This window comes from Dermacentor variabilis, chromosome 2 (assembly GCF_050947875.1).
Source record: "Dermacentor variabilis isolate Ectoservices chromosome 2, ASM5094787v1, whole genome shotgun sequence".
NCBI classification, from domain to species: Eukaryota; Metazoa; Arthropoda; class Arachnida; order Ixodida; family Ixodidae; genus Dermacentor; species Dermacentor variabilis.
The window spans coordinates 27872481-27898561 of NC_134569.1; the positions used below are offsets into that span (position 1 = coordinate 27872481).

The window sequence follows — 26081 nt, forward strand, 5'->3', positions numbered from 1 at the left end:
CAACGAACCGGCCTAAAATACGCCCTCCGTCCACGCTCTATACGAGAGAGCGAGAGACCCCCGGTGTGCACTGCCGGTGTCTCGCGGCGCGCCTCCCGCCCATCACAAGCCGCCCCGGCGATCGTTCCGGTGCCTGTCATCTCGGGTCGGACACCCTTCGTCTCAGTGGCGCGCTATTAGAGGAACGGGTTGCGCGACCCCCCACCCTACCCAACTAACCGGCGCTGCCACTCTTTTCTTGGCGACCTTTGCCTGGAGACATACAGTGCGCGGCACTCTAAATGGGGACGCGCAGACACGCTGGGCCGAGGGGAAGGGGAGGGGGGGGGGGCGGCGCGTGGGAGTTCGTCGTTCGGCCCGAAGAGACCGCAAGCGTGCCTGTGCGATGGTGGTGCGTGTGTGTGTCTGTATCGTGCGCCCGCTGCGAGAAAGAAAAAGAGCGCGCCCACGCTGCAGGGTTCGGGCTCCGGCCGACGAAGCCCGGCCGGGGCGGCCGTATCGATCGCGACCGTCTCCGAGCCCCGAAATAGCGGGGTCTGCCACGCGGAAGGCTATTTTTAGACCAACCCGGGGCTCGCGTGGTCACATGGCCTCTCCTCTCCCCCACCCTCTTCTGGTGGTGTCCTGCCTGTAGGCTCGGTGTAGCTGCCCGCTGCTCCGGTGCACTTGGAGGAGGAGAGCGGGAACGGCCCAGGGGTTTTGAACGCCGCTACCGCTTCGCGGGCTTCGCTTCTGTATATTTCGCGCGCCTGTGTCCGGGCCCAGCTCTTCTCTCGCCGTCCGTAGCCGCCACGTTCGAGTGGGCGAGCCTGGACTTCCCCGTGAAACGGTCCCAGACTGTCTCTCTGGTAACGGTTTAGTTTAGACCCGCTTAGTCGGGTGTTTGCGTGCGCGTGACGTGTTGGATGGACAGAGAAAGGGTTTGCGCCTCTGGCGTCTTGCGCTTGGTCGCTTCGCCCACGTGCGCGGCGGCCGCGACTCTCGCGAAGAACACGTTTGAAATAAACAAATTTGGCGCTTCCTGGAGAGTCCTCCGCCTCTCGCTTCCTTTCCGCGTCCTCCCTAATTTCGCGCTGTCAGCGTGGGCGGCGAAAGTCGCTTCGCCCACGCGCGCGCGGCCACTTGCGTGGATGGGGATCTGCAAGTGCGCGCGGAAGGAACCGTGCTGAAAAGGGAGCGGCGTATCGAAAGACCGGGAAGAGGAAATGTGCACATGCCATTTCAACGCTGTCATATCGCAGGGATAGGATGGCTTGCAAGTGAAAATAACGGGAAGTAATGAAAAATGTTGCCCAGAAGAGTGAGATATATAATTTAGGAAAGAAGTCTGAAAACAGGTGCGGGTCAGGGAGGATCTAAATGGAAAGAAAAATAGAGGAGTAGCTGCAGTATCCAAGTCGGGCTTGAAGGCCCATCTCGTTTTCCCTCTGCTCGCGCTCTTTGTAGCGACTAGATTTTGCGAAGATCGGCGAGTGACCGTAAATATTGCACCTATATGGACGTCGGAAGAGGACTTTCTTCAGGAGGCCCCTAATCAAAATATGATCAGGGGCCGTATTTTGATTCTTATCTCCGCAGGCGCAATCATGCGTCGATAAGTGCAGTTTGAATCCCTGAAGTTTCATGACATGACAGCGGCGCTTTCTGTGGCCTCCAGCTAACGGACATGCGGTCTCGCACACCGCTGCAACTTCTGCAGTGTCGTGCAATTCACACACACACACACACACACACACACACATATATATATATATACGCGAAAGGCGAAGGTTGAAGACGCTCCTGACAACGCTCGAGCCCCCGCGACCAGCCGCTCGCCATCACCACATAGTCGCCGCTCCCGCTCGCCCCAGCTGCGTCGCTCTCCATCCCCAGCTTACCGTCGCCGCTCTCCGACGGGAAACTAACGGGCAGCTCCTGGAGGTGACGCTGCTCTAGAACACCGGCCTCAAATTCCTCTGCTGACCCTGCCTACTAATCGGAACCTTCTGGACGTGGACGTGGATGGTTTGCCCGTTACAGCACTCATTGACACTGGAGCCCAAATTTACATCTTGAGTGCGGAGCTTCGAACGCGCTTGAAGAAAGTGCTTACTCCTGCTCCGACTCGACTGCTCCAGGTCGCCGATGGTGGAACTCCGGCTGTCCTTGGAATGTGTACTGCTCGTGACAGTGTCGCCGGTCGCCACACGTCCGTTTTGTTTAGTGTGCTTGAACGTTTCCCTCACAATGTGATCCTCGGACTCGACTTTTTGTCCGCCCATTCTGCTCTGATTGACTGTTCCGCCGGTGTTGTACAACTTGACGTATACCCTTACTTGTTCCCATTGACCTTCCTGCTCCAGCTCAGCTTTGTTCCGCGGATTTTATACGTCTGCCATCTTTTGCAGCAACCTTCATCCCTATTTTAGCCAGCCCACCTGTACCTGACGGAGACTATGTCCTTACTCCCGCGACGTCAGTCCTGCTTTCTCACAATGTCTGCTTCCCACACACCATCGTTTCTGTTGCGGACAATCAGACATGTCTTCCCATCCTAAATTTCAGACAGTGCCCGCAAGTAGTTCCTCGAGGCATGTCTCTTGCCACGTTGTCACCAACGCACGAGTGCCACATTTCTGCTCAATCTGTTGCGCCGTCTTCGACCACTGCTTAGTCTGTGCCTTCTGCATCAGTCCCGACCGGGGACTTTACAAAGATGATTGCACCGGACCTCTCAACCCAACAAGCCGCACAGCTCCGTGGCCTCCTCGAGTCCTACTTCGACATTTTCGATCTGAACGATCGCCCTTTGCGTCAAACTACGGTCGTGAAGCATCGGGTAAATACCGGCGATGCAGCACCTGTTCGCAGACGCCCATACCGGGTGTCGCCCTCTGAGCGACGACTTATCCAGAGCGAGGTTGACACGATGCTTGCCAAAGGGATTGTTCAACACTTCTTCGTCGTCTCCAAGACTTTGAGAGACAGTTACGGCACTGCACTTCTCTCTTCCTCTCATCCAAAAATCACTACACACACAAGACCACCATCAGCGTCGTCTTCTTTCCACATTACCGACTGTGACGATATATATATATATATATATATATATATATATATATATATATATATATATATATATATATATATATATATATATATATATATTATTCGTACAACCAAATTATTGACGGGGATTATACTGTTATGAATAGATTTGTGGTCTTAATGTGCAAGACAGCTCTCAACTGTAAGCAGAATTATGAAAGTAGCTCGTGCAATGGCGATGGTGAAAGTACGGACGAGCCAGACAGGGGGCGCCGATACGTGTGCTTATTACACTTTTCGCCATGAGTGTGCTCCTGCCGTTTTTGTTGCACCATCAAAACTGATCGCACTCCTCCGCTGGCGTATCCGCGGTGCTGCAATTCAGTGCTGCCCCAGGAATGAATGACGCTGCACGCGACCGTCATGTGCAGCGGTAGCGTCACAACGTCACAAAATGCATGTCATGCCTGATTACAGCGAGTGCTTCGGGCGGCGTGAAGGAGACGCTGCGACGCCGCGCCAAAAATACGCCTCAGAGCCGTTCACGTGTCATTGCCGCTTGAGCGCGCCCCGATGCCAAGGAGTGCACGCCGTATAGAAGCGAGGTGCCCCATTGGCACACTGAGCCGGTCAGTGTTCCGTTCTCCCCAAGATGAATCACGCAAACTTAGCCTCGCTCTCGCCGAGTGGGCTGCGGGCTAGGGCGCGCTCCTCCCGCGCCCGTTCTTGACCCATAGGTCTTGACCCGTGCTCTGACCCGCGCTCCCGGGGCTCCTTCCCTTCCTCCAATGACCGACCTCGGTTGATGCCAGAAACAAACTCGCACCTCCTCTCTTTCGACGTGGCCTGCTGCACCGCGCTGTTGCTCGGGCAGGCGCGCCAGCAACAACCTCCGCGGAGCAGCAACCCAGCCAGACGCGTTTGGGCCGCTCGTTGTACCCGAGGATGTTAAGGTTGGGGAGGGGCAGCGGTTCAGGCTCCGGGGCCGCTTTCTTGCCGAGAAAAAGGGGGGGAGCCGCGCGGCGCACCACGCAACGCTTGCGGTGACCGTGTGTGAGAAAGAGCCGGAGCACTTCTTCGCGGTGCCATCGGTCGCGGACTATATTTAGAAAAGCTGCGGATACGACGAGCTTTTTCCTCGCCTGGCTCGTCCCTCCGCCTGCTTGTGATGGTGGCAGCCCACGCTTTCGTCTGTGTTTTTTTCGCGTACGCGTATGCGCGGGCCCCCCCCGCTTTCTCGGACGAGTCGTGCGTGCCCGCCTCCAGTGGCCGCCGCCTGCAACGGCGCTGCTCTCTCGCTCGCAGATTCTGTTGTTGTTTCGGGCGCGGCTCGGTGTTGTGCTTCGGAGTTTCTTTCCTTGGATTCGCCCTCTCCTACTGCACCACCCTGCTCGCCCCTCTTTTCCTGCGCCGCGCCTATCGGGAGAACCAGGGGCAGCTAACCTCCGCTCGTATATAACTTTGGCTCACCATCGATTGCGTTTCGAGCAGAGCGCACTATATTTAGACGCCTGTTTGCCGCGGCGCACTCTGCGTATGTGCGTGTACCGAGCGTGTCTCCCCCCCGTCCGCGCCGTGCTTCCCTCCTACTCGCCCGTGAAACCGCGCATCAATTGATATTATTGGCGCGCCGCGCTCTCCCCTGCCCTTGCCGTAAATGGGCTCTGGAAATGGGGAGTGATGGTCCAGGCGGACCGGCGGTGCTCTTGAGCGGCGGTGTACCAGTGTGCCCTCCGGAGTGTTTACGTTGACTGCTTCCCAATCCCGGCGAGGCTCGTGTAGCGTCGGACAAATACTCGGCAAAGCCACTTCGAACGCACTTGTCGAAAAAAAGAAGAAAGATATTTATGAATACATAAAACTCGCTTTCTACAGTGTCGAAATCAGAACAGTGCAAGTTGCTGTAACGATGCTAAGGTGAACGCTTAAAATGGCAAGGAAAGGTACTCGTTCGGAACCGACCGACATCGGAGAAACTGTTTAAAATTGCGGGTCTCGCAGCAAACAACTGAGAGTAAAGGTAGTGCTGGTTTGGTAGTGTAATGAGAGCTGAAAGCTGTGCCCTTAAAAGAATGATAATAAAGACGCAGTGAGATGTGCCTCTGCTTAGGATTGTGGCCGGCTTTCTTGAAGAAATGGCAAGAGAATATCGAGGAAATTTTAGACAAAGATAAATAAATAAATAAATAAATAAATGCAAAGGACGATTCGGTGACTGTTATGGCAAAGCAAGAGAGAGAGAGAGAAAGACAGACAGATACATGAGATGAGAAAGGCAGGGAGCTTAACCGGTAGACATCCAGTTTGCTACCCTGCACTGGGGAAGGCTTAAGAGGACACAGAAATATAAAGAAAAAAAATGCGCACACATAAAAAGAGAGGTAGATTAAAACAAACACATGCACATACAAAATAACTTGGAAGTGTCACAGTCGTTCAAGCGGGTCACTTGAGCTGAGGAACTTCAGCAGCGCCTTCGTCGCCCTCTGGTGGGAAGACCGCATCAGCCGGCACTCTTAAGATCGTTTGCTGAGAAAGCGGCCGGTTGTCGAGGCGTACCAACTCCGTCACGAGCGACTGCCTCTGAGCGCTGTGGCTGCTACAATGACAAAGGATATGCTCTATTTTTTCCTCGCTACCGCAACTGTCACAAGCAGCACTGTCAGCCATTCCGGTGCAAAAAAAAAAAGAAATGATTATAACCCATGCATCAGCCAGGACCATACAGAAAGAAGAAACTCGTAGGAAGCACTGACCGCATTTAGAAATACGCATCCCACTATAGAATAATTATGCGTATTCGCCGTTGTTAGCCTACGCATATATCGGCTGCAGACATAGGTTTATAACCATGCCTTGGTTAGAATCTCCTACAGATCAGCATTGCTCCTTCTGGTACATAGGCTATAAATCTCTTCCTTCAGAAGCAAGAGCATTAGCTGAGATATTTCACCACTGTTCTACACTTGAGCGATTACACGCGGCCGGAGTTGCTGAGGCCGAGGACGTGTCAAGGTACACGCGAGAGCCACGAAATACATAGTTCCTGATTCGTACAACTCGTTGGCCCAATGAAGTCGGCGAGCTGCAGGTCGCCGTTGCGTCGGTCAAGCTGTGCGAAACAGTGATTAGGTGTGATCATCGGTGACAAAGAGCAACCTGACAAGCTGATACTATAAGCCGCGCACGCTGCTTTTCCGCAAGGAGCCCATGTACTGTGGCTTACTTTCACTGTCGTCTATGTCTGCTCGTCGAGCTCTTATCGCCTTTGAAAATGCAGTAAGAATGTCTATAAGCGTTATTTAGACGTCTGTACAGAAAACATGTTTCCATAGGCTTCTTGGTCTGCGCACCCAATACGATTGAAAGTACCCGGTCATAAGTCTTTCGACCATCTCTGCAACATATTGTATATAGTGTTTGCGCATAGTCTGTGAAGTCTGTTCGCAGCTACTATAAGACTTTATGCAGTCAGATGAAACGAATTTTCGTGACGTCTTTCGCCATTTCTTCGACAGTCATCCATTTATCGAGGGTCTGTAAATGTTTTCCTTAGGAGTCCCGTTTATGAACGCTCTGGGACATTCGCTAAGACAGCTCGTAGCCGACTTTTTGTCGACCAATTCGAACGTCAGGTCCCTGCAAACAGCCCTCTTGGAAGTCTACTGGCCGCTCGCTGTGTATTTAGGCCGAAGGAGACAGATTTAACAACTTTTCTATTACATCCTGTACACTTTCTCATCTAGAAAGGGTCGAGTGTACGTGAAAGCAAGTCTCTCTGCTTGGACATCTGTAGGTCGACCATCGGTTTAAGCAGTCTTAATTAGTTTCAGCGATAGAGGGCGAAAAACAAAGAAGAGCGTGACGCAATGTTTCGGCCGCGTTGTCGGCACTGTAGACGCCGAGAACGGAGGTGAGTACGCGATATACCCGCGAATGGTGCCTCCTCGGCGCCCGCGCTCTCTGCCATTCCCTGCATGCGTCCCGATATTTTGTCGGTCGCGCGCGCGCCTCTTTCGGCACGGCGGGTTGCCACGCGGAACCGCCCCCCTCGTGCTCCACTCTGCTGCCGCTGCTTCTGCCGCGCGTTAGCGCGTGACAGACACCCAGACCAACGGCGGCGAGCATTTTATAAGACGACGGAAGGGGAAGAACGAACGAAAGAAGAACGGGCTCGCCTATATTCGTGTGACGTAAGGAAGGTGCGGTCCCTATATATAGTGCCGGGCGTGTGCACCGGGGGCTAAATATACTGTGTGCCTGCCCCCCCCCCCCCAAAAAAAAAAAAGAAAAGAAAACGCCGTGGTGCTCACGGCCGCGCAGTGTGTGCGCGGGTTGGCCACGCGCTTCCTGAGTCGCTGTGCGCATTGCGCGACAAAGAAATGTAAACGAGGCGAAATGTGTGCGGCAACTCCGGCGCGGCCAGCTGTTCCGTCACAAGCGGCCTACTTTTTCGCTATCGGTTGGGCGGGTTCGATGCCGACGTTTCGGAGTCACAGGCAGGCACGTACCTCTCTTTAATACGGGCTTTACTTTCGTTACTCCCTCCCCCCCCCCCTTTCATTTTTTCCTGATTTGTCTTGCCGTTTTCTCTCGTTGTGAATAGTCCGGCACTTGTCGACAGAATTACTGGAAGCGTTCTGATAAGAAAGAAATGCAAATACTTTCGTGCATCTATATTTAGGCGTCGAACAGAACAGGAGGTCCGACACTGCCGATCACTATATTTAGGCGTGCTAGAAGTAGTGTGTAGGCATTAGGCAGGAGCCGCTGCGCTGTCTCCGCGACCTGCGGATGGGACGCTTTGCGCGCCCATTAAGGTATACCGGCTGGAAGTTGCCGTGCTGACGTTGTATTATATATATTCTGTTAAGTGCTTCTGAAGTGCCGGAAACGGCTTACGAAACGTGCTCGCTTTATTTTTAGCCCCGCGGATAGCGCGCAGGGATCCACGTGCCTTTGCGCGAGTGATTAGCTCGGCACACTGGAGAACAGCGGGCTTTCGCGATATCGCCCCGACACTCCGGTTGGCGCCGGTCGTTGTTCACTCGCCCCTGCGTGAGCCTATAAGGAAACCCCAAGCACAGCATTGGCTTCCTTTTTCTTTCGTTATATATATATATATATATATATATATATATATATATATATATATATATATATATATATATATATATATGTGTGTGTGTGTGTGTGTGTGTGTGTGTGTGTGTGTGTGTGTGTGTGTGTGTGTGTGTGTGTTTTGTATGCGTTGTCACGACATCGTGTCTCGATTCTGTAAAATGTCTTACGTCACGTACCACTGCTCGTTGTCCACTAGTAAGCGATTGCAAGAGGGGCATAACTGTTTAAACAGGTAGCGTTAGTATGACAGTGTACAGGCGTTGTTAGTTTAAGGATGAAAAAGGGCAAACGCAATTCCACATCAAAGAACATCAAAAACAGCTTGCGCACCTTTATTTCTGGCGATAAAGAGTACATTTGTATACAAGAAGACAATGAAATATTACTTGCATAAAGATAATGAGTATGCCAATTAATTAATTTATTATTGGTTTCCTGCAGTACCTACAACTAAAGCCTCGCTGTAGGATATCAAAAACAATATCTATGAGCTTCGAGTTTTGTTTTTGTTTTTTTACCCTTAAATCACTATTATGAGGTATCGAAATACGCATAGCGAAAACTACGCGTTAGGCTTTGTGAGATTAATGGGCAGCAAACTGTTAGCTCGCCCTCCGTGTCGCCGCAAAGTCTACCACTCGCGGTATCTGCACTCATGTACATTTAGGCGAGTGGGCTGTTTGCTCGCCACCTTTGAATAGACGCGTCTCAGGTAGTATTCGTGCGCATGGCACGTGCAGGGTGTCTTTTTTTTTTTCTAGCCGCACCAAATTTTTTAGAAATTGCCTATGGCAAATAGCGCAATTCTAACCCTTGATCTAAATTACTGAGTGATGGGGCCATTACTTCTACGAGAAATCAAAATGCGTAACTTGAATGATTAACGTAAATACACACTTTATATATTTAGTTAATTACTTAATGGCACATTTTTCGATTACCAATTTTGGCTAGTGAGTACTATGCAAGGCATATTGATTTAGAATGAATTTTCAGGACTACGCTAGTTTCGAGATATTAATTTTCAATGTGACCGACGAAATGTATTGGCGTTCCAGTTACTTTAGCGCTTCCATGCATAGAACAGCGTTTTCTTAAAAGGTAAGTGGAACAACAGTGGATCTTTACCGCAATCGGGACGGCGCACTACGTATACACGTCACTGTACGTAGGTGTTTGTTGTTGTGATACCCAGTGGACGTCAGAGATATTCGTTGAATAGCGGACCGTACCCAGCGGAACATCGGCCCACGAGAACGGCCAGATACCAACGGGAGAGTCGTTACAGAAAACGGTTGAATTCGTCAAGGATGTTTCACATCGCAGTTTATAACACAGTTCATAACGCGAGCGCTCGTGTCTATGTCTGGTGCCAATTGTCACAGATCTACCCTTGTATGTCGCCTTCAAATCTTACCACGTACGGGCTGACAGCGTGTCGTAGCGTGCTCGGCAGGCGTACGCAAGTCGAATGAACGCTCGACAAGATGTGTTTTGGCCGCGTTCGGGGCTTCGTGTAGGTGCTGCATATGTCGTATCACACGCACCGACTGACACGGGCGTCCGCGTAATACAAACGGGCGGGGTCCATGCATGATTCACGAACGCCCTTCCCGTGGAAACAACAATGCATGCCACGTGCAAGCGGTGTCTGAACGCGACGGAACTGGATTTGTATTGCATGAGACATCCTGTCGACGCAGAAACTTTTGACACTCCCCTGCCGGTCCAGTGGCTCCGGACGCCCTCCGCGCCGCGCTGAAAGGGGAGGGCGCGCGCTTCCCCGGCGGAGCGTGCAAACGCGCAGTGTCGTTTTGCGACGCGTTTCGCCACGCGCTTGCCGTCATACTGCGCTGCGTCGTTATGGCGACACCGGGCTGTCAGAGACGAGCTCCTCCCGTAATGCGCGCTCCGATTCTCGAAAACACGCTCCATATACACATGTACTTTGCGTAAAGCCGAGTGTGCTCCACTGCCTCACTGACTTCCATTCGATCCAAGCGCGGCTCCTGTCATGTAGGTTTATGCTCTGTGGGCACATATGTGGCGGTTCATGTGTATACGCTGCTCTTATGTGTGGGTATTCCAAAATGTTCTGACTGTTGAGATACGCGGAGATAGACGTGGAGATCCTTAAAACATACTCCGCTTTTCGCACGCGTCACGTACGGCCGCGTGTCTCCGCGCAGCCGTTGAGGATGACGCAACCGCGAACCTGGTGCCGCCGGTTTATTCATAGCGCCCTGCGCCACCTCCCCGACGGTGACCGTGCGGTGGGAGAACTCGGGCACGTTTCCACGAATGTCCGTTTTTACTCTGTGCGCGCCTGAAGGGAATGCGTAATTATTTCGGTGCTCCCGACGTTGCGAAACGTCGCACGGACGCCTTCGTAGCGTACGTAATAGGCTCGTGCAGTAAAACAAGCACGAACGTAAAACTAAAAATAATCGGAATCTCTGTCGCCTAACCTGGATCGGCACGTTGCATCGTCGGTTGGCGGCAACGCGTCCTCTCTGCGGCGCTTTATCGCTCTCAGAACGTCACCATGACATCACGCGATTGCGAGTCCGAACGTGTGTGGGTGGCCAAGGTGGTCGAGAGAGCAACAGAGGACGCACGTATGTACCGTTTGAGAAAAAACTGGGCTAATTATGCGTTATGGTGGTCCTGCCTGTTGTGAACTTTAGATGCCGCAGTCGATTACAGATACAGAGACGTGTGCGCGCGCATCTTGGCAGAAAGCGTTAGCGGCCATTAGCGCCACAATCACGGGATTGTGATCTTACGGCTTCGCCGCGTTGTTCTCTTTGTAAGGAAATTCCGCGCTATTAAGCATCAGTTTGGACGAGTTCGACGAGTAAGCATTGCAGTCCCGCGGCGTAGAACGCCTGTAGCACAGGCTTTTGTTAGGTGTCATAACCGATGGGCAGTACTACAGCGTTCCACAGCCGCTCAAGCTTTGCGACACCTTTAGCAAAAGTGAGGGGGCTTTCGTCCTTAATGGCGGCATGTACACGTAACGGACGTCATGCCCAGAGCCTCAAACATGAATTTCCTTGAAATAATTAAAAACATGTTCGCCCGGTTACACGTACGTGTCTTGTATGTCTATAAAGTATGAAGCGTACTACGCAAATTAACATAAGAGATACACATATAAAGTGCTGTTCAAGGGTCTGAATAAAACATCGTTCTAAACCTATCAACAAGAATACCCCCTTCCCCCCGAATCCCTAATTTGGGTTAGTGACAAAATAACACCTGCGCATTCCTTACGCTTGTTTCCGCCAGCGTCCTGTGAGGCACATAGCTCGCTACATCGATCTGATTTCCTTTCCCGTTTTTCCGTTTGGTTACGTGGTGCTCTAATTGCATCTTAATGGCACAACATCGTAAGCTCTGCTGAGCCGCATCTCCATGAACGCGATCCAGCGACGTCGACTACATAACGCGATCCACGTATGACGAAGCGTTCAATGTCAACTCCAGCCGCTTCAGAAATTCCGTTATACGGCATAGCTGATTGCTTAACGGGCCCTGCCTGTCTTGCGTGCACGTAGGTATGCAAACAAACGGTGCATGCATATTCGGGAAGCACGCGGGTCCCTCTGGTTTATCGAGATGACGAGATAACTCGAAAGGGGCGATCGGATCCGAGAGGTTTCACTGTCCTCCGCGCCTGTGACTTCTCAATCGCGCTCGTTGTGTGTCCATTTGCGGGCAACAGCCGGCGCGTGCTCACGCGTGTGGATGCGTGCAAATCCGTCGCTGACCGCCGTCGCAAGAGCGCGCCAAGGCCGCCGCCTTCTGCCCGCAGCCCGGACGACGGCGATGATGCGGGGCCGCCCGCGCGCCGCGTAGGGTCAGGAGGTGTTATAAATAGCGCGCCGGCTGGCCTTGGCGCCTTGCTCGTGCCCGCGTGCGTGTGTGTACGCTGGACTCGGCTTCCCATTGGACGACTCGGGGATGCCCACTCTGCATCGCTCGAGCCCCTGGCGACGACGGCACGCGAACGACGGAAAAGGGGACAAAGGAGATCGAGAGGGCGCAAGCGGGCTTATTGAGTGTCGGCGGCTATGCGCACACCCCAGACTTCTCGGTTATTTCGTGCGCAGGGCTGATGTTTTGGTACCGTATTTCTGAAACTTTAGCATATTTAAACTCCCCCGGGTTTAACATCCCAATGTTGCACTACCTCCCAATTTTACGCCTGGGTGGAGGACTCCGGATTAATAGTGGCCATTTCGCGTTATTAAACGTGTACCTGAGCCTTTACAAGGGAAGGGGACGCACTCTAAGGTGCCAAAATAAAGAGGGGGTGGAATTACCTCTAGGGTGGTGGAATTACCTCTACCTGCTGGCAGAGGTAATTGAAGAGGGCTCAAAGAGGAGATATATATTCGTCCATGCAGTGAGCATGAAATAGACTGAAGAAGAAGAAAAAGCTTGATTACACGAACATTTTTTGCATCACGCCCTTACGGATGCGTGGCCTTCGTAGCCGGGATTCGATCCCGCGACTTTTGGTGTTCAGCAGCAGGAAAAAGAAGGTTGATGCAGGAACGAAGGAAGGGGAGGGCTGCATGCCGACGTGTCTAGCGCGCGGTATTTATGTTTCCGGCGCCCGACACCAGCTGTTACAATATATAGAGTAGCGACGTATTTTCCTTCTATAGCAGTATAGAGTAGCTTATGACTGAGCCACAGGTAACACATCCAGAGAGTTCAAGATGTGGCTGAAAAAACGTGACATGTACTAATACGCGGCGTAGTCGTTTGAACATGTACAATCGGCTTATCTTTTTCTAGTGCTGTAGTGTTGGTTATAAATGGTGCATTATTTATTCCACTTCTGTGTAAATATAGCGTAAATGTGGGTATGTGTAATTTGTCGTAGCTATAGCTTATCTTTGTACACTTGTGTATAAACACCACTAAAGCTTGTGTTTGTGTATAATATTTATGTTTAAATAGAGATAACTGTGTGTGTGTGTGTGTGTGTGTGTGTGTGTGTGTGTGTGTGTGTGTGTGTGTGTGTGTGTGTGTGTGTGTGTGTGTGTGTGTGTGTGTGTGTGTGTGTGTGTGTGTGTGTGTGTGCGCGCGTGTGTCCTCTGAGTGGTGAGTGCGCTATGTGAACTACGTTAAAGCCACTGCCAAGCGCAGTAACTGCGTCAGGGTGCGGTATTCATTGCGCCCTCGCGTTGAAGGGCGCCCTCGCGTTCCACTGATTGTTTCAAGTTGCAGCAGTTTCCTCTCGTCGTGCAAACTTTGTTTTGCTTGTGGCAGCGAATGTTGCGCACGGAATCGTCTCTTTGGGAGCAGTTAGCACAAGCATCATTTGGTGGACGACACAGCGGGGATTTGCCCGCGTATATGTATACCGTCGAGATTTCTCATCTTGCGACGTGCTCTCCCGCCCTCCTGCGGGGGCGGTGCTGCGTTTTGAGCGCTTCGTACTCGTCACAATGGCCGCAATGTATGCATGCAATCGGGCAGTTTTCCTTTCCAGCCGGTAAACATTAAGCATGGCCTTGATCTGCTCGCAGTTCTTCGAAAGCGTCCCCCATTCTGCCAGCTGCGACCTCTGCAGTTGACTTTTCTGCCTCTTTCCTTTTTTTTTTCTTTTTCTTGAGACGAGCTGGCTGAAACGTTTATTGTGTGTCGTCGCAGGCTAAAAATTACATGAAAGTTGAATTTGAAGTTACTTGAAGTTGAACTGCTATATAAAGAAAGAAGGCGGCTCTGTGGAAGGTCTACAGTAGGACTTTCCTTTTTTTTTATGCTTGCTATATACAAACATTATGAGCAACCTATATATCTATGGCCTTCAAGGTACCGTCGATTTGTGTCTCTAGACTTTCCTAAAAGAGCTAGCTTTAGAGCTCTGTGAATCACCAATAGACCGGACCCCCCCCCCCCCCCCCAAAAAAAAAGAAAAAAAAGAAAAAGCAAAACGGAAGATGGAGGCTAAGTAATAAAAGCGGCCCAACACGTAAGTGCTCAGCCTAGAGCCAACGTTCTTTCATTAGGCCACTGTTTGTTGATCAGTATACCGTATACAGAATAAACAGACAATGCTAAGCGCAGCGTTATGTAGACAGTATGTAATCTTTACGTAGATAAGAGTAAATCTATATACGGCTATGCTGTTTACTGGAAGTCTGCGGGCCGTCCATACAATCCGTAATTACTTTGTTTAGCGCAAAACAACGGACGCAAGAGAGACGACAGGACATAGACGCTACTCTCAACTGACGTCATTATATTGCGTCACTTCTTTATAGAGAGCAGAATCTAGAGGAACATGCGCAGAACATGTGCAGGAACAACCAACATCCCAACCCGCCGTGGTTGCCCAGTGGCTATGGTGTTGGGCTGCTGAGCATGAGGTCGCGGGATCGAAATCCCGGCCACGGCGGCCGCATTTCTATGGGGGCGAAAACACCCGTGTGCTTAGATTTAGGTGCACGTTAAAGAACACCAGGTGGTCGAAATTTCCGGAGTCCTCCACTACGGCGTGCCTCATAATCAGAAAGTGCTTTTGGCACGTAAAACCCCCTAATTTAATTTTTAATCAGCATCCGATCACCAGAGCGCACTCGTGTGACAGAATAAAAAAAAAATATATTCAGCGCTGTACAAGGTTAAAGGGACACTAAAGCGAAACAATATATCAGTTTAGACTAATTAAGCATTGCTTGAGAACCCTGCAGGCAGTCATTTAAAAAAAATAGTTTGATTATTAGATGAGAAAATGAAGGTCCAAGTATCAGTATTTGAATTTCGCGCCGAAACCCCAGCGCCGGTACGTCAGCGTGACATCAGGGATTCTAAAGTGTGTTTTCGTATTTGAGACACGTTGGCTGAATAAAGGTTCCCGAAACTTGCCATGTTTAATATTTGGTTTCTTTAGAACGCAGTGTAGTCAACCTGTACCGCTATATATAATTAGTAGGCCCTAGAAGATGCCATCAAAATCCAAGACGTCAAAGCCCCCAGGTGCGGTAACTTGAGTAGGCGTCGCCACCCGTATTTCGTTCTTGCGTTTTTTCTGGCTTACCAAACGTCTTATCGTTGTAAGAGTGGTGTTTTTGGTGTTGTAGAACGGTAATTTACTGATGCAGAAGAAATACTTCTTCCCTTTAGTGTCCCTTTAAAGAAGGCACACTAATGAGTGCGCTCTGGGGATCGGATGTTGGTGGGTCCTACACATGGTGCTCACTGCGCATGTTCTTCTAGATTCTGCTCTCTATAAAGGAGTCAATGATGTCAATTGAGAGTAGCGCCTATGTCCTGTCGTCTCTCTTGTGTCCGTTGTTTAGCGCTAAACAAAGTAATTATGTATTCGCACCGACTAGCCCGCCAACGCATGGTACTGAACTATCGTCCATACAATGTTTGAACTCATGCTTTGCAACAGATGTGCGGTAAAGCTTTCTTCCTTTTTTTTTCGTTGTCAAGATATTTGATGCAGCACTATCTCTTTCCCGCCTGCTCGCGTGTGTCGCAGAGAAAAAAAAAAAGAAGAAGAAAGCGTGTCTCTTCCTCTCTTTCTCTCTCGTGGTCACGCCACGAAAAGTCGCCCCCAGGTCCGTGCACGACTCTTCCGAGAGGAGATGTTCCGTCGAATGAGACCTATACAGGAAAGGATGCAAGAGTGAGCGAAGGACGGGGGGGGGGGGGGGGGGGGGGGCGACACAGAGAAAATACTCCCTTTATTTTTCTTCCCCGTGGATTTCCGGACGCGCGCACCGGGCCGACGGGCTGGCCGGGTTGCGTTTCGGCAACAGCAGAAGCGTTACGAAAATAGCGTCGCTTCTTCTTGTCTTCCTTGCCAGTCACGCCGAAGCGCATTTCTTTAGAGCCGTGCGTGTAGCCGTACGGGCAGGAGCTCGGCGCAATTTTTTGTTTAACTTTACGTTTCTCTCTCCCTCGTCGGATAGCTCTTTTCTCGCCCGTTTCTTTCAAGCCCGGCTGGCAGAAGCTGGCGGATCGCGCGCGCGGCCCGGCGCCCGATACGTGACCGAAAATACAAGGTTCTCGGGGAAAAACGGAAGCTGCGCCGCGGGGGCGTGCATCCGCGCTCTGTGTGCCGAGCAAGCGGTTGCTCCGGAACGCACGCCTGTCGTGGAACGTCCGCCCCCAAAGACCGCACGGAACGTCTCCTCTCGCGTCGTGGCTCCGCGAGGTTCTTTTTTTAATGACCGTTTCCTGCGACAGTCTCCGAGAACCGTCGCCGCAACTAGACAGTTCCTGCGCGCGCTCATTTAGAGGAAATCTATCGTCGCAAGGTCAGCGACATGCTGTTCTCCCCTTACAGTTGAGTCATGGAAGATGAAAGGATATAGTTGGAATCAAGCGAGATAATGCGAGGAAATCTGTGATTCCGCATGCTCGGCGCGTATGAAGCTTGCGCGGAGATGCACAGACAAAGAGCGGAGACGCTCCCTCACGTTCTTATAGCCTACTTCATTTTTCATTTCCTTTTTATTTCTACTCTTGCCATACAAATTATCAAACACTGACTGAACCCATAGCCAGAGGCTAGTGTGGGGTTCAGAAACATATATATATATATATATATATATATATATATATATATATATATATATATATATATATATATATATATACAGGATCCGCCTTGTTTTTTGTTTTTCGTTCACGACGGCTCGCGTGGTTGTTTCGCACACACAAATGTGCGTCCAACGCGAACTGTCGAAAAGCTTCAAACTTTCCTTTCGTTCTCCTTTCCTCTCCCTCTCCTCTCTGCTGGTTGCTCTTGTAGTGTCAGTGTTGCGGTGCTAGGTTACTTCTCGAACCTGACTCCATATCGTAGCGTGGCGGAGACTTCAGGTTGAAGAAATCAGAACCTCGGAAGTTGGGTAAAACAACAGGTTTACTGACACTTGGACAAAACTTATTTACATCGTTGAGGTAAAACAGAAAAAAAGTCAAATGTTTAGCAACGAGCGTTTAAATGAGCCTCGTTTCCATGACCCAGAACACCTTGTTTTCTCTCCGCACCGTCATTTAACACCTCTATTCCAACGCTATCCCCTGGCGGCAGCCATCACACGCAGGTCACCACCGACTAGGACGACAGCCAATGAAGAAGCACATACAACACTGTCGCAGACGGAATATCTGACGAAATGACCTGCAAAACGAAAAAATAATTATGTCCTGGTTCTGTTGTAAGCTGTGGGATGCGGCACGTTTACAACGAAGTGGCCCTTATAAGGAATTATTTCGGAGGCTTCAGTCACTTCGTTACAAAGGCGTTCAAATGTACTCGTCATCCTTCGGTAGGCCCGTTTCAAAGCGAGCGCCGGCTTCTGCGTAACGTCGTACGTCCTAAGCGACGTCACAGTGATCGCATCTTATGGACATGTGATGTAGCCAATCCACTGGATCCATTTAGCTTATTAGTTTACTCTGACAACACATCCTAAAACCGTTGTTTCTATTTAGGGGGCTTGTTTCGGCCAGTACCATGTCGCTGCTGCTGATGGTTTGTAGCCAATGTACCCATTGCGGCAGGCGGACTGTATATTACTCGCCTAGCCGACTGCGTGACAGTATCTCTTGGCGCCACTGAATCGGGTTTTTGTCCACGTTACTACGATCACTTCATGCGACTGTCTTCCTATGAAACGAATATATCCATTGTTCTCTCACTCTCCCTCCCACACATGCATTTAGCTTGCGTCTAGATATCCATCACACCACAAAAAAAAATACCGAACTACCGACTCAATCTGAGAACGTCAGCCCTCTCGTTCGTGACAGAGATCAAGAGCGTGCGAACGAGACAAAAGTAAACGACTGTACCCGCGAAGCGCTGTGATTGATTACTCCGGAATTGTTCTATTCGTTCTACACATCTTCTAATGCAAGTCTAGTGTGAGGCGCAGAAAGAGGAAAGGTCGACCGTTCTCGGCACCATGCTATCGTTTTGCCATTCATATAGGTAACGATTAAAACACGTTACGGCAACCACTTCTTCCAGCACTGATCTTAACCTCTAAACATTCGCAGTGAAGAAGGAAAAGGCGCACGCGCAAAACGTTTCATTGATCGTTGATGTCGCACCATACCGCGGCAGCGAAGGCCTTGTTTCTCTATATATTCGTTGCGTGGGGGTCGCTGGTAAACAACTACTTGGAAAGGGGCGAGGCATGCTTTTGAGGACAAGAGGCAGCGCGCAAGAACGGAGGCGTGCTGGAGCAGTTTAATGTCATATTATCGAGCTACTATATGCGGCCCTCGGCCTTCAGCGAAGGGCTATTCTCGGCTTCTCGAGACACGCAACAGAACAACAAGCAGACGCGCTTGCGCCCGCAGACTGTGAAAGCGAGCGTGTGTGGGTGGATGGTGGCAGGCCACGCGTGCCTGCCCCCCTCCCCCTTCTCTCACCCTCGTTCGCCACCACTAATAGGCTTTAGCCGCGCTGCGCGCGAGTTCTCTCTGTCCGTGCCGGATGCGTGGGCGTGCGGTGTCGTCGAGGGAAACTTGGCTCTTTCGAAACACGCGGCGTTGTAGCAACGGCTCCCCCCAGCCCCCTCTGTCCTTCGCTCTCTGACGCAGCCCGTTTCGCGCAGGCCGATGGCGGATCGATATGCGTACGACTCTCTCCCTCGTTCCGTTGCACCCTATCCGTCACTGGCGTTATTTTATTTCCTCGTCGCTAGCGAGATATGCATGTGCCGCCCTGAGCTGCTTTCCCTCTCTCTCCGCTCCTCTCCGGGCTTCGCGCGTTGCGTTTACTGCGGTTCGGCTATATTTAGACTCACTCGCCAGCTAGTGCGCTCTGGCTGGCTTAAAGCCCCTTGGCTGTACTGAGTACGACATCTAACGAGCGAGTCTCTCGTGTATCCATCCTGTGCGCGCACGAGCGAGCGATTGAACCGCGCATGCGCAGTGCGGAGGCGTCTGCTACGGCACGTGTGAAAGAGCCGGCGCGCCCTCGCGCGTCGACTTAACCGAGCGGACCAATGGCAGCGTCCGACTCCAAGGTCACGCTGTTGCTAAATTGGAACTGCTGTGATTGGGCCATGTGCGATGCGCGCTGTTTCAAAATAAAAGGACACCAACGCCGCCGCGTTCCCGGCTTTACTGCAGTGACCTATGTATTTCTTTTTCACTTCTTTCCATCGTATTATCTCGCATTTCTACGTATACGGTAACTTGCACTTTGTTTTTCGATTTGCTCCCGTTCTCTGCCGAGCACTGTAAAGACGTTGTCATTAGCGGTGTCGCTGCTCCTTTTGGCGTTCCAATATTTATTGTTTTAACCGGACCTCAAGGAATATTTGTGCCATTATATTTGTCTACGATTGAGAGTTGGAGCACATCCCACGTAACCTTACTTACAGTATCGCCCGAATTTTCGCGAACGTTTCTCGTGGACGTTAACACGTTGAACATAACATTAAACGGGGCGGAACGTTAAAACACTGACAGAGATAGATAGATAGATAGATAGATAGATAGATAGATAGATAGATAGATAGATAGATAGATAGATAGATAGATAGATAGATAGATAGATAGAGAGGGAGAGAGAGAGAGATTTAAGTGCACCCCATCGTCTTCAACCCGTGCACTGCGAAACAAACTTTTTCATTGCCTATGACGATTGTATCGCCTGTATGTTCTTTCTCCCCCCCCCTCTCTCTCTCTCTATTTGTCATTCATCGTGTTTATTCATGCTAACGACACGGCTACGACGAACAGACTATAGGGCGAAGCACAGGTGCCTAGCGAGCGACAAACGCTTTCCAGCATCGATCGTGACGGGACGCGAGCTTTTCGTTGCTGGTGACAAACGTTTATCTGAACTTTTACCGAACCCGCGACGTACCGACGAACATGTGCCGGCCGTGGTTCTGAAGGGCCGCTCCTTCATGTGCGCAAACAATCGTCATTGTCGCGTGCTGCCCTCTCCTGTATGCCGTGTCGCCGATGAACACTTCGACATGTTCCGTAACAGTAGTGAAGCGTCTCCCTCTCTCTCTCTCTCTCTCGATACGAATGCAGACACTTCGTTTAAATCGATGCGACGTTGTCAGGATCGGTGTACACGAGTATTTCACTCCTTGCGCGATCAATACTCCCCGCTTTGTCCTTCGCTGTTGCGGAGAACATTCTTTTTCTTCAACGATAATTGTTGTGATCAGCAGCCTGACCGTTCTCATAAACGCGCGTGAAAATTTGGCCTTCTTCAAACGCTTTCTAGTTAGTAATCTGTTTTACACCGCTCACCATGTGCCTGCTAAGTGACTAATCTATCCACCTTATTATATTTCTGCCCCTCTGAAATACGTGTTTTTGTTTTTTTCACCTGTAGATGGCCATTCTGCAGCGATGATCTCGTACAGCTATATGTCGCAAGCCTTTCGCAAACCACATGTTATATTTAATTTCAGCTGGAATGCCATCAATACGAGTGTGTTCTCGTGTCTGTGGTTAAGTCACTATATAGCCTAATGATGAGCTAAGTTCTCACTTGCTGTCAGGCGGTTAAGTGCCGCTCTTTGCCACATTTGTCATATCTACTTTATTCGTCAAATCATGTCCTCGTTCTGCGCAAGGAAGTAAATTTAAACTTCTCACATGATCAGACGAACGTTCGGACAAGTTTGTGAAACATCGTATAGCTGTCTAGCGCGCGTATACCCACTATAGGAAAGAAGGGACACACGCGAATGGAACATTGTTGTCAATATAATTTTATTAGACGATGCATGCACATGCAAACACACCATTAAATCTACCTTTAGGCACTCGAACATTGGCCGGGGCTGGGGCGATCCGTTCACGTCTAATATGTTTTACCTGAATTAACTTGATTGTGTGCATTGTACGAAGAGTCAACGCACTTGGACACCGGGATGGGCTGTGTTTACAATGTGGTGCTTTAAATTAGGCGTTCGATCGAAATATGAAAGTCGTGGCAGCCTGGTGTTGTTCGACGCAGATGCTTGTGTCGCGCGTGCGTTGCTGTCACGCCTCGCCCTGTATGGTTTGATCGCCCCATAACGTTCTTTCTCTCTAATTATCGCTGCACTCTCTCGCCCACTGCTTCGCATTTTTACGCCGCACCGGGTCATCTGGGCTCGCCGTTGTTATCGCAGCCATTTACGTTCGTTGTTCTTATTACTACATAGCGTGTTCATGTTTGCGTAGCCTAGCAGCGGAACACTGACTTGAAGGCCGGATTCTTTTTTCGAGCGCGCTCGCGGAACTTGTTGATGCGTCCACATGGTAATGAACTACTACTTGAGGGTGCCGTGCCCGTTTCAACATATCTCCCTCCCCGAGAGCACTCGATGCCCTTCCATACCCTCGCCCACTCTCATTCTCGCCGCTGCGCTCTCTCGTCGCCGTCACGTGCTCCATCTCCGTGGCGGGCGTTTCCCAGAACCCGAGGCGAGCGCCCAGGTTCCCGAAAAAAGCCCGCTCATATTGATTGGCGGCGGCACCAGCAACAGAGCGAAGGAGAGGGCGCAGCGCGAGGCTGGAGGGGGAGGGAACGCGGCGCGTCCGGGCCTCCTCTCGGCCCGAGCCGCGGGCATGCACGGGGCTGGCGATCCGCCGTGTTTACCCCCGCGCGACTTTGGGTCTCCCGTGACGGAGAGCGGGACGCTTTCAAAACACCCAACTGCTTGGGCGGGAAGAAACGAGGGAAAATGTGTGGCTCGCCTGGCGCGCTGTCCTCTGGCCGTGTGCGCGTGCGCGCGTCGCGTCGTGTCCACGCGTGGGCGACACCGACACTCGGCTCGGCGAGCTCACTCACTGCTGTGGCTGGCGATTTCGTGACATATCGCCGCATGTTTGGTGCAGTAGCGCTCGACGCGTCGAGCCCTCGCTATCAGCATGAATTGAAATATGCAAGCTGGGTGTAGATGCGGGAAATAACGAGGACATCTTTCGTGCGTATAGTTGGCCGACAGGATGGTGATGTGTCAGCTGCATTAGACGCTCTCTTAATGTGATGCGACGTCCAGACTCCGTGTCGGGGCCTTTAACGACGCAGGTGTCACGCACGCGGTGGCGAATGTGGAATCTCGAGGACGCGTTACCGTTTAATCCTTTACATTTGCCGTATTTCAGTTTACGTTGGCAGTGGACTCCAGCTCAAGACGGCCCTCTTGGGGCACTTCGTCAGTAAGCTTAATCGTTACTCATAGAAGTGATTGGCACGTGCAAGCGTCGCTTGCTTTGATGTTTGGACATCACGCCGCAAGAGGCCGCGAGCCGACAGGTGTCTGATGAGTTGAGGCTGGAATCCATTCGCGTTATTTATCTTATGGCGTGAGTGCTTGTTGAAGACTTTGCATTGGAACATTGGTGTGTCTTTCCTCCAGCTGCTAGTTTACTTACCAGTACCGATTCGCTTATTTGATTTATTCTTCTAGCCGTTCCCTTTCAAGGCAATACCTTCTCCTCTGTCTTCCCTTCGTGTTCCTTTCACCTCGATCGTCTGCTTTCTATTACTATTTCCTGCTTTTCCTGCTCCTACGAAGGAGGCTTCTCCACAGGCAAATATATTATGCAGTGAAGCAACCTTTGACGAGGCTTGCCGCTTTAGTTTTGTCTGGGTTGCTTGACGTAGAATCGGTGTTATACCTGCAGATTTTCTGTCTCGGAGTGCCATTTCGCCGCTGTGTTCGTTCGCAGTTCTAACCGACGTTGAATTTCGAATACCTCCTGCTTTCATTTCTGAAGAAAAAGAAAACGGAAGTCTTTCGACGCCTTCAAATTTCTTGACCTCACTGTGGCCTGAAAACGACTCAAGAAACTTCGCAGTTCTGTAGAGGTTCATATTTCACGCCATAAATGGTAAAATACTGATCACTTTTGCCCCTTCAGGCGGGCTCATTGTGTACAGCGCTGAGCAATAAGCAATGGAGTTCCTTCAATTTTTTCGTTAAAGCAACTTGCAATACCGGTTTACATTCTTTCAACGGAGTACTTGTAGAGGGCCTATTGAATATCCGCATAATATTTTGCCTGAGTACTTTATTTAAAACAGAGCCCCCCCCCTCCCCCTTGCCCTTGTCTTCCCCTTGCCTCCTATGTGACATCTGATCGCTGTAAGTTTGAAAAGTAACAGTTCTATAGGATCAAGGAAGCAAAGGTGATTGCTTAACTTATGCATCGCCGCCTTTTTTATGATGTCTGACTATGCATATATTGCAATGTGAAACCATGGTGACAGCCTTTCTTTAGTTTGTTGAGTGTGTGCTGACATTGAAAAACACTGACGCTGCATGTATCCTAAAATTTATCCTGTGATGTTCTCTTTCTTTTCGTTCTGATCACAGAAAACCTGGGGTCCCATCATACTATGGAAATAAATCCTCCATACAGCAACCTTCAAAGAAAAGGTAAGGCGGAAAAAAAGTTATCACTTACCCGCCGTGGTTGCTCAGTGGCTATGGTGTTAGGCTGCTGAGCACAAGGTCGCGGGATCGAATCCCGGCCACAACGGCCGCATTTCGATGGGGGCGAAATGCGAAAACACCCGTGTACTTAGATTTAGGTGCACGTTAAAGAACCCCAGGTGGTCGAAATTTCCGGAGTCCTCCACTACGGCATGCCTCATAATCAGAAAGTGGTTTTGGCACGTAGAACCCCATAATTTTAAGAAGTTATCACTTGATTGTTAATGTTCTGGCTTATTTTTATCCTTTCTTGTGTTGGGGTTGTCCTGCAAAAGTGGAAAAAAGAAAGGGTGTTCGCTTTTGTAAAGATTCTGTCGCATTTCAAGTGATGACTGCTGCAGAATCCTATTGTCTGCTGTGTCTGTTCAAGAAGAATAAGGTAGCATAACATTTAGGATGTTGGATGTTCATGACACCTCACTGATTGCCCTCACCCCCAAAATTAAATAATGGGGTTTTACATGCCGAAACCACGAGCTAATTATGAGGCATGCCGTAGTAGGGGTCTCCAGAAATTTGGACCACCTGGGGTTCTTTAACGTGCACCTAAATCTAAGTACACAGGTTTTTTCGCATTTCGCCCCCATCGAAATGCGGGCCGCCGTGGCCGGGATTCGATCCCGCGATCTCGTACTTAGCAGCCCAACACCCATAGCCACTAAGCAACCACAACAGGTGCCCTCACACCCATTGCTTCATGCTCCACAGTGGCATTCCTTGGCTCCATAACGCTTGGTACATTGCTACTAAGCCTCTCAAACTAAATATGGATTAGAATATAAGGAGCAGTATTTTTATACACTTGATTTAGTACTTAACCCAAGTGGCATGAGTCTCTCTCTCTCTCTTTCTATATATATATATATATATTGTAAAGGCGTTTACTAGTCACCAGCGTTTGGGATCGACCGTTAGTGCAGGGCACAAATTCTCAGCACGAGCGGCATTCACGAGCCAAAATGCTGAAGAGGACGACCCACTAAATTCTTCCAGTCCTTCTCTACAATACACATATATATATTATGAGGGTGAATCAGAGACACTTTACCCCTATTGTTTAGTAGCTAAAATAAGGTACATACAGGTAATTACAAATGTAGACACTATTCCAGGTACCTTACACTGTTTTCCTACATTGTCCCCACATCTGTTCGGCCATTTGTCCAATCGCAGCACTAAATTTGAGATGCCCCTCTGCCATGTTGTCATCAGTCAGCGATGCATGCGGCCTCCCCGAACGCTCATTGTCATGCAAGTCTTCATGGCCTTTTGCGAACTCGCCACACCACCACCTTACATTTCTCAAAGTGAGACACCTTTTCCCATACGTGGGCTGCATTTCCCTATGGATTATGATGGCCTTTGTCCCTTGCTCCATAGAAAATGAATCACATTTCGTGGCTCTTATGTGGACATGTGAGGCACAAACGTCATCTTCAACAGTGTACTGCAGCGTCATGCCACAGAGCTACCAGCAGATAAGGCCAGGCCGGTCCAAGAAAGGTGTACCGCTGGTAATGGATATGTTGACTTTGCATTTACAGCCATAATTTGGCTAGAAAAATAGGGGCAAAGACTTTCTGATTCGCCCTCGTATATGTCATGTCTCCAAAATAAACATTCAGTTGCAGCATACACTTGCGTATGTTGACCTGCTTTTTGCTCCCAGTTTTTGGTAACTCTACCTCTCCTGGAAAATAAACTCAGAAGCTGTTGATGCACTAGTTGGCATGACATGATGAATATAACAGAATGTTAAGATAAAAACGTAAGATTGAGTTCAGTGTCATGTCATTCAAATTCTTGCATCTCTGTCTTACCATGCTCTTATATCCGTCATCCTTAAAATTGCAAACTATCCTAAATTATGTGCATCTGAGTCATGTACGTATCATGCAGCAAAACAAGTGCAGTTAGGCAAAGTTATGTCCCCTCTGTTCCTTCCTCCACAAGTGCATGCCCGTGCTCCCACGCCACTGATTCTCCTCATTGCTTGTGAAGACTGTGCATGTGAATATGTGCTTGTGTGTGCATGTATGAATGTGTGATGCAGACCAGCATGGTGTGATGGGCTTCCTGGGTGGGCTTCCCTCGCTGCCAGGTGGCTCCCAACCATTGCACCAGCCACAGCCGCAGCACCCACTGGCTGCTGCTAGCGCCACTGCACAGCCGAGCTCGACAGGAGACATGCAGCAGCAGCAGGAGCACTTGCAGTTCCAACAACAGCTCCTGCAACTCAAACAGGAGCAGCAGGTACGTGCATTTTTTGTGCAACTGCTCAATTACATGGAATCTGAACTGCGCCTTTTTGCATACTATTCACATTCTTTTCCCACTTTTCTTGGTGCTTATTTGCCCTGTAGCAAAACCGCTAAACATGAGCAGCATTCACACATTGTAAATGGTTATTATATTATATCAAGATTTTCACCTTGATAGTTAGGAGAACAGAGTATAGTGAGACTTCACATCAAC

General features: G+C 50.1%; 1 protein-coding gene across 5 annotated transcripts in view; it reads left to right on the forward strand.

Moving 5' to 3' along the window:
* The window catches only part of HDAC4 (histone deacetylase 4), a 308518-nt gene that overhangs the window by 234957 nt on the left and 47480 nt on the right, over window positions 1-26081 (forward strand). For 3 of the 5 annotated variants that reach the window (XM_075679990.1, XM_075679989.1, XM_075679993.1), the window contains 2 exons: window positions 23487-23549; window positions 25660-25859. In XM_075679990.1, coding sequence (XP_075536105.1) covers window positions 23487-23549; window positions 25660-25859 — 263 coding nt within the window. The remainder of the gene's footprint in view (window positions 1-23486; window positions 23550-25659; window positions 25860-26081) is intronic. The other 2 variants (XM_075679992.1, XM_075679991.1) reach the window with 1 other exon arrangement.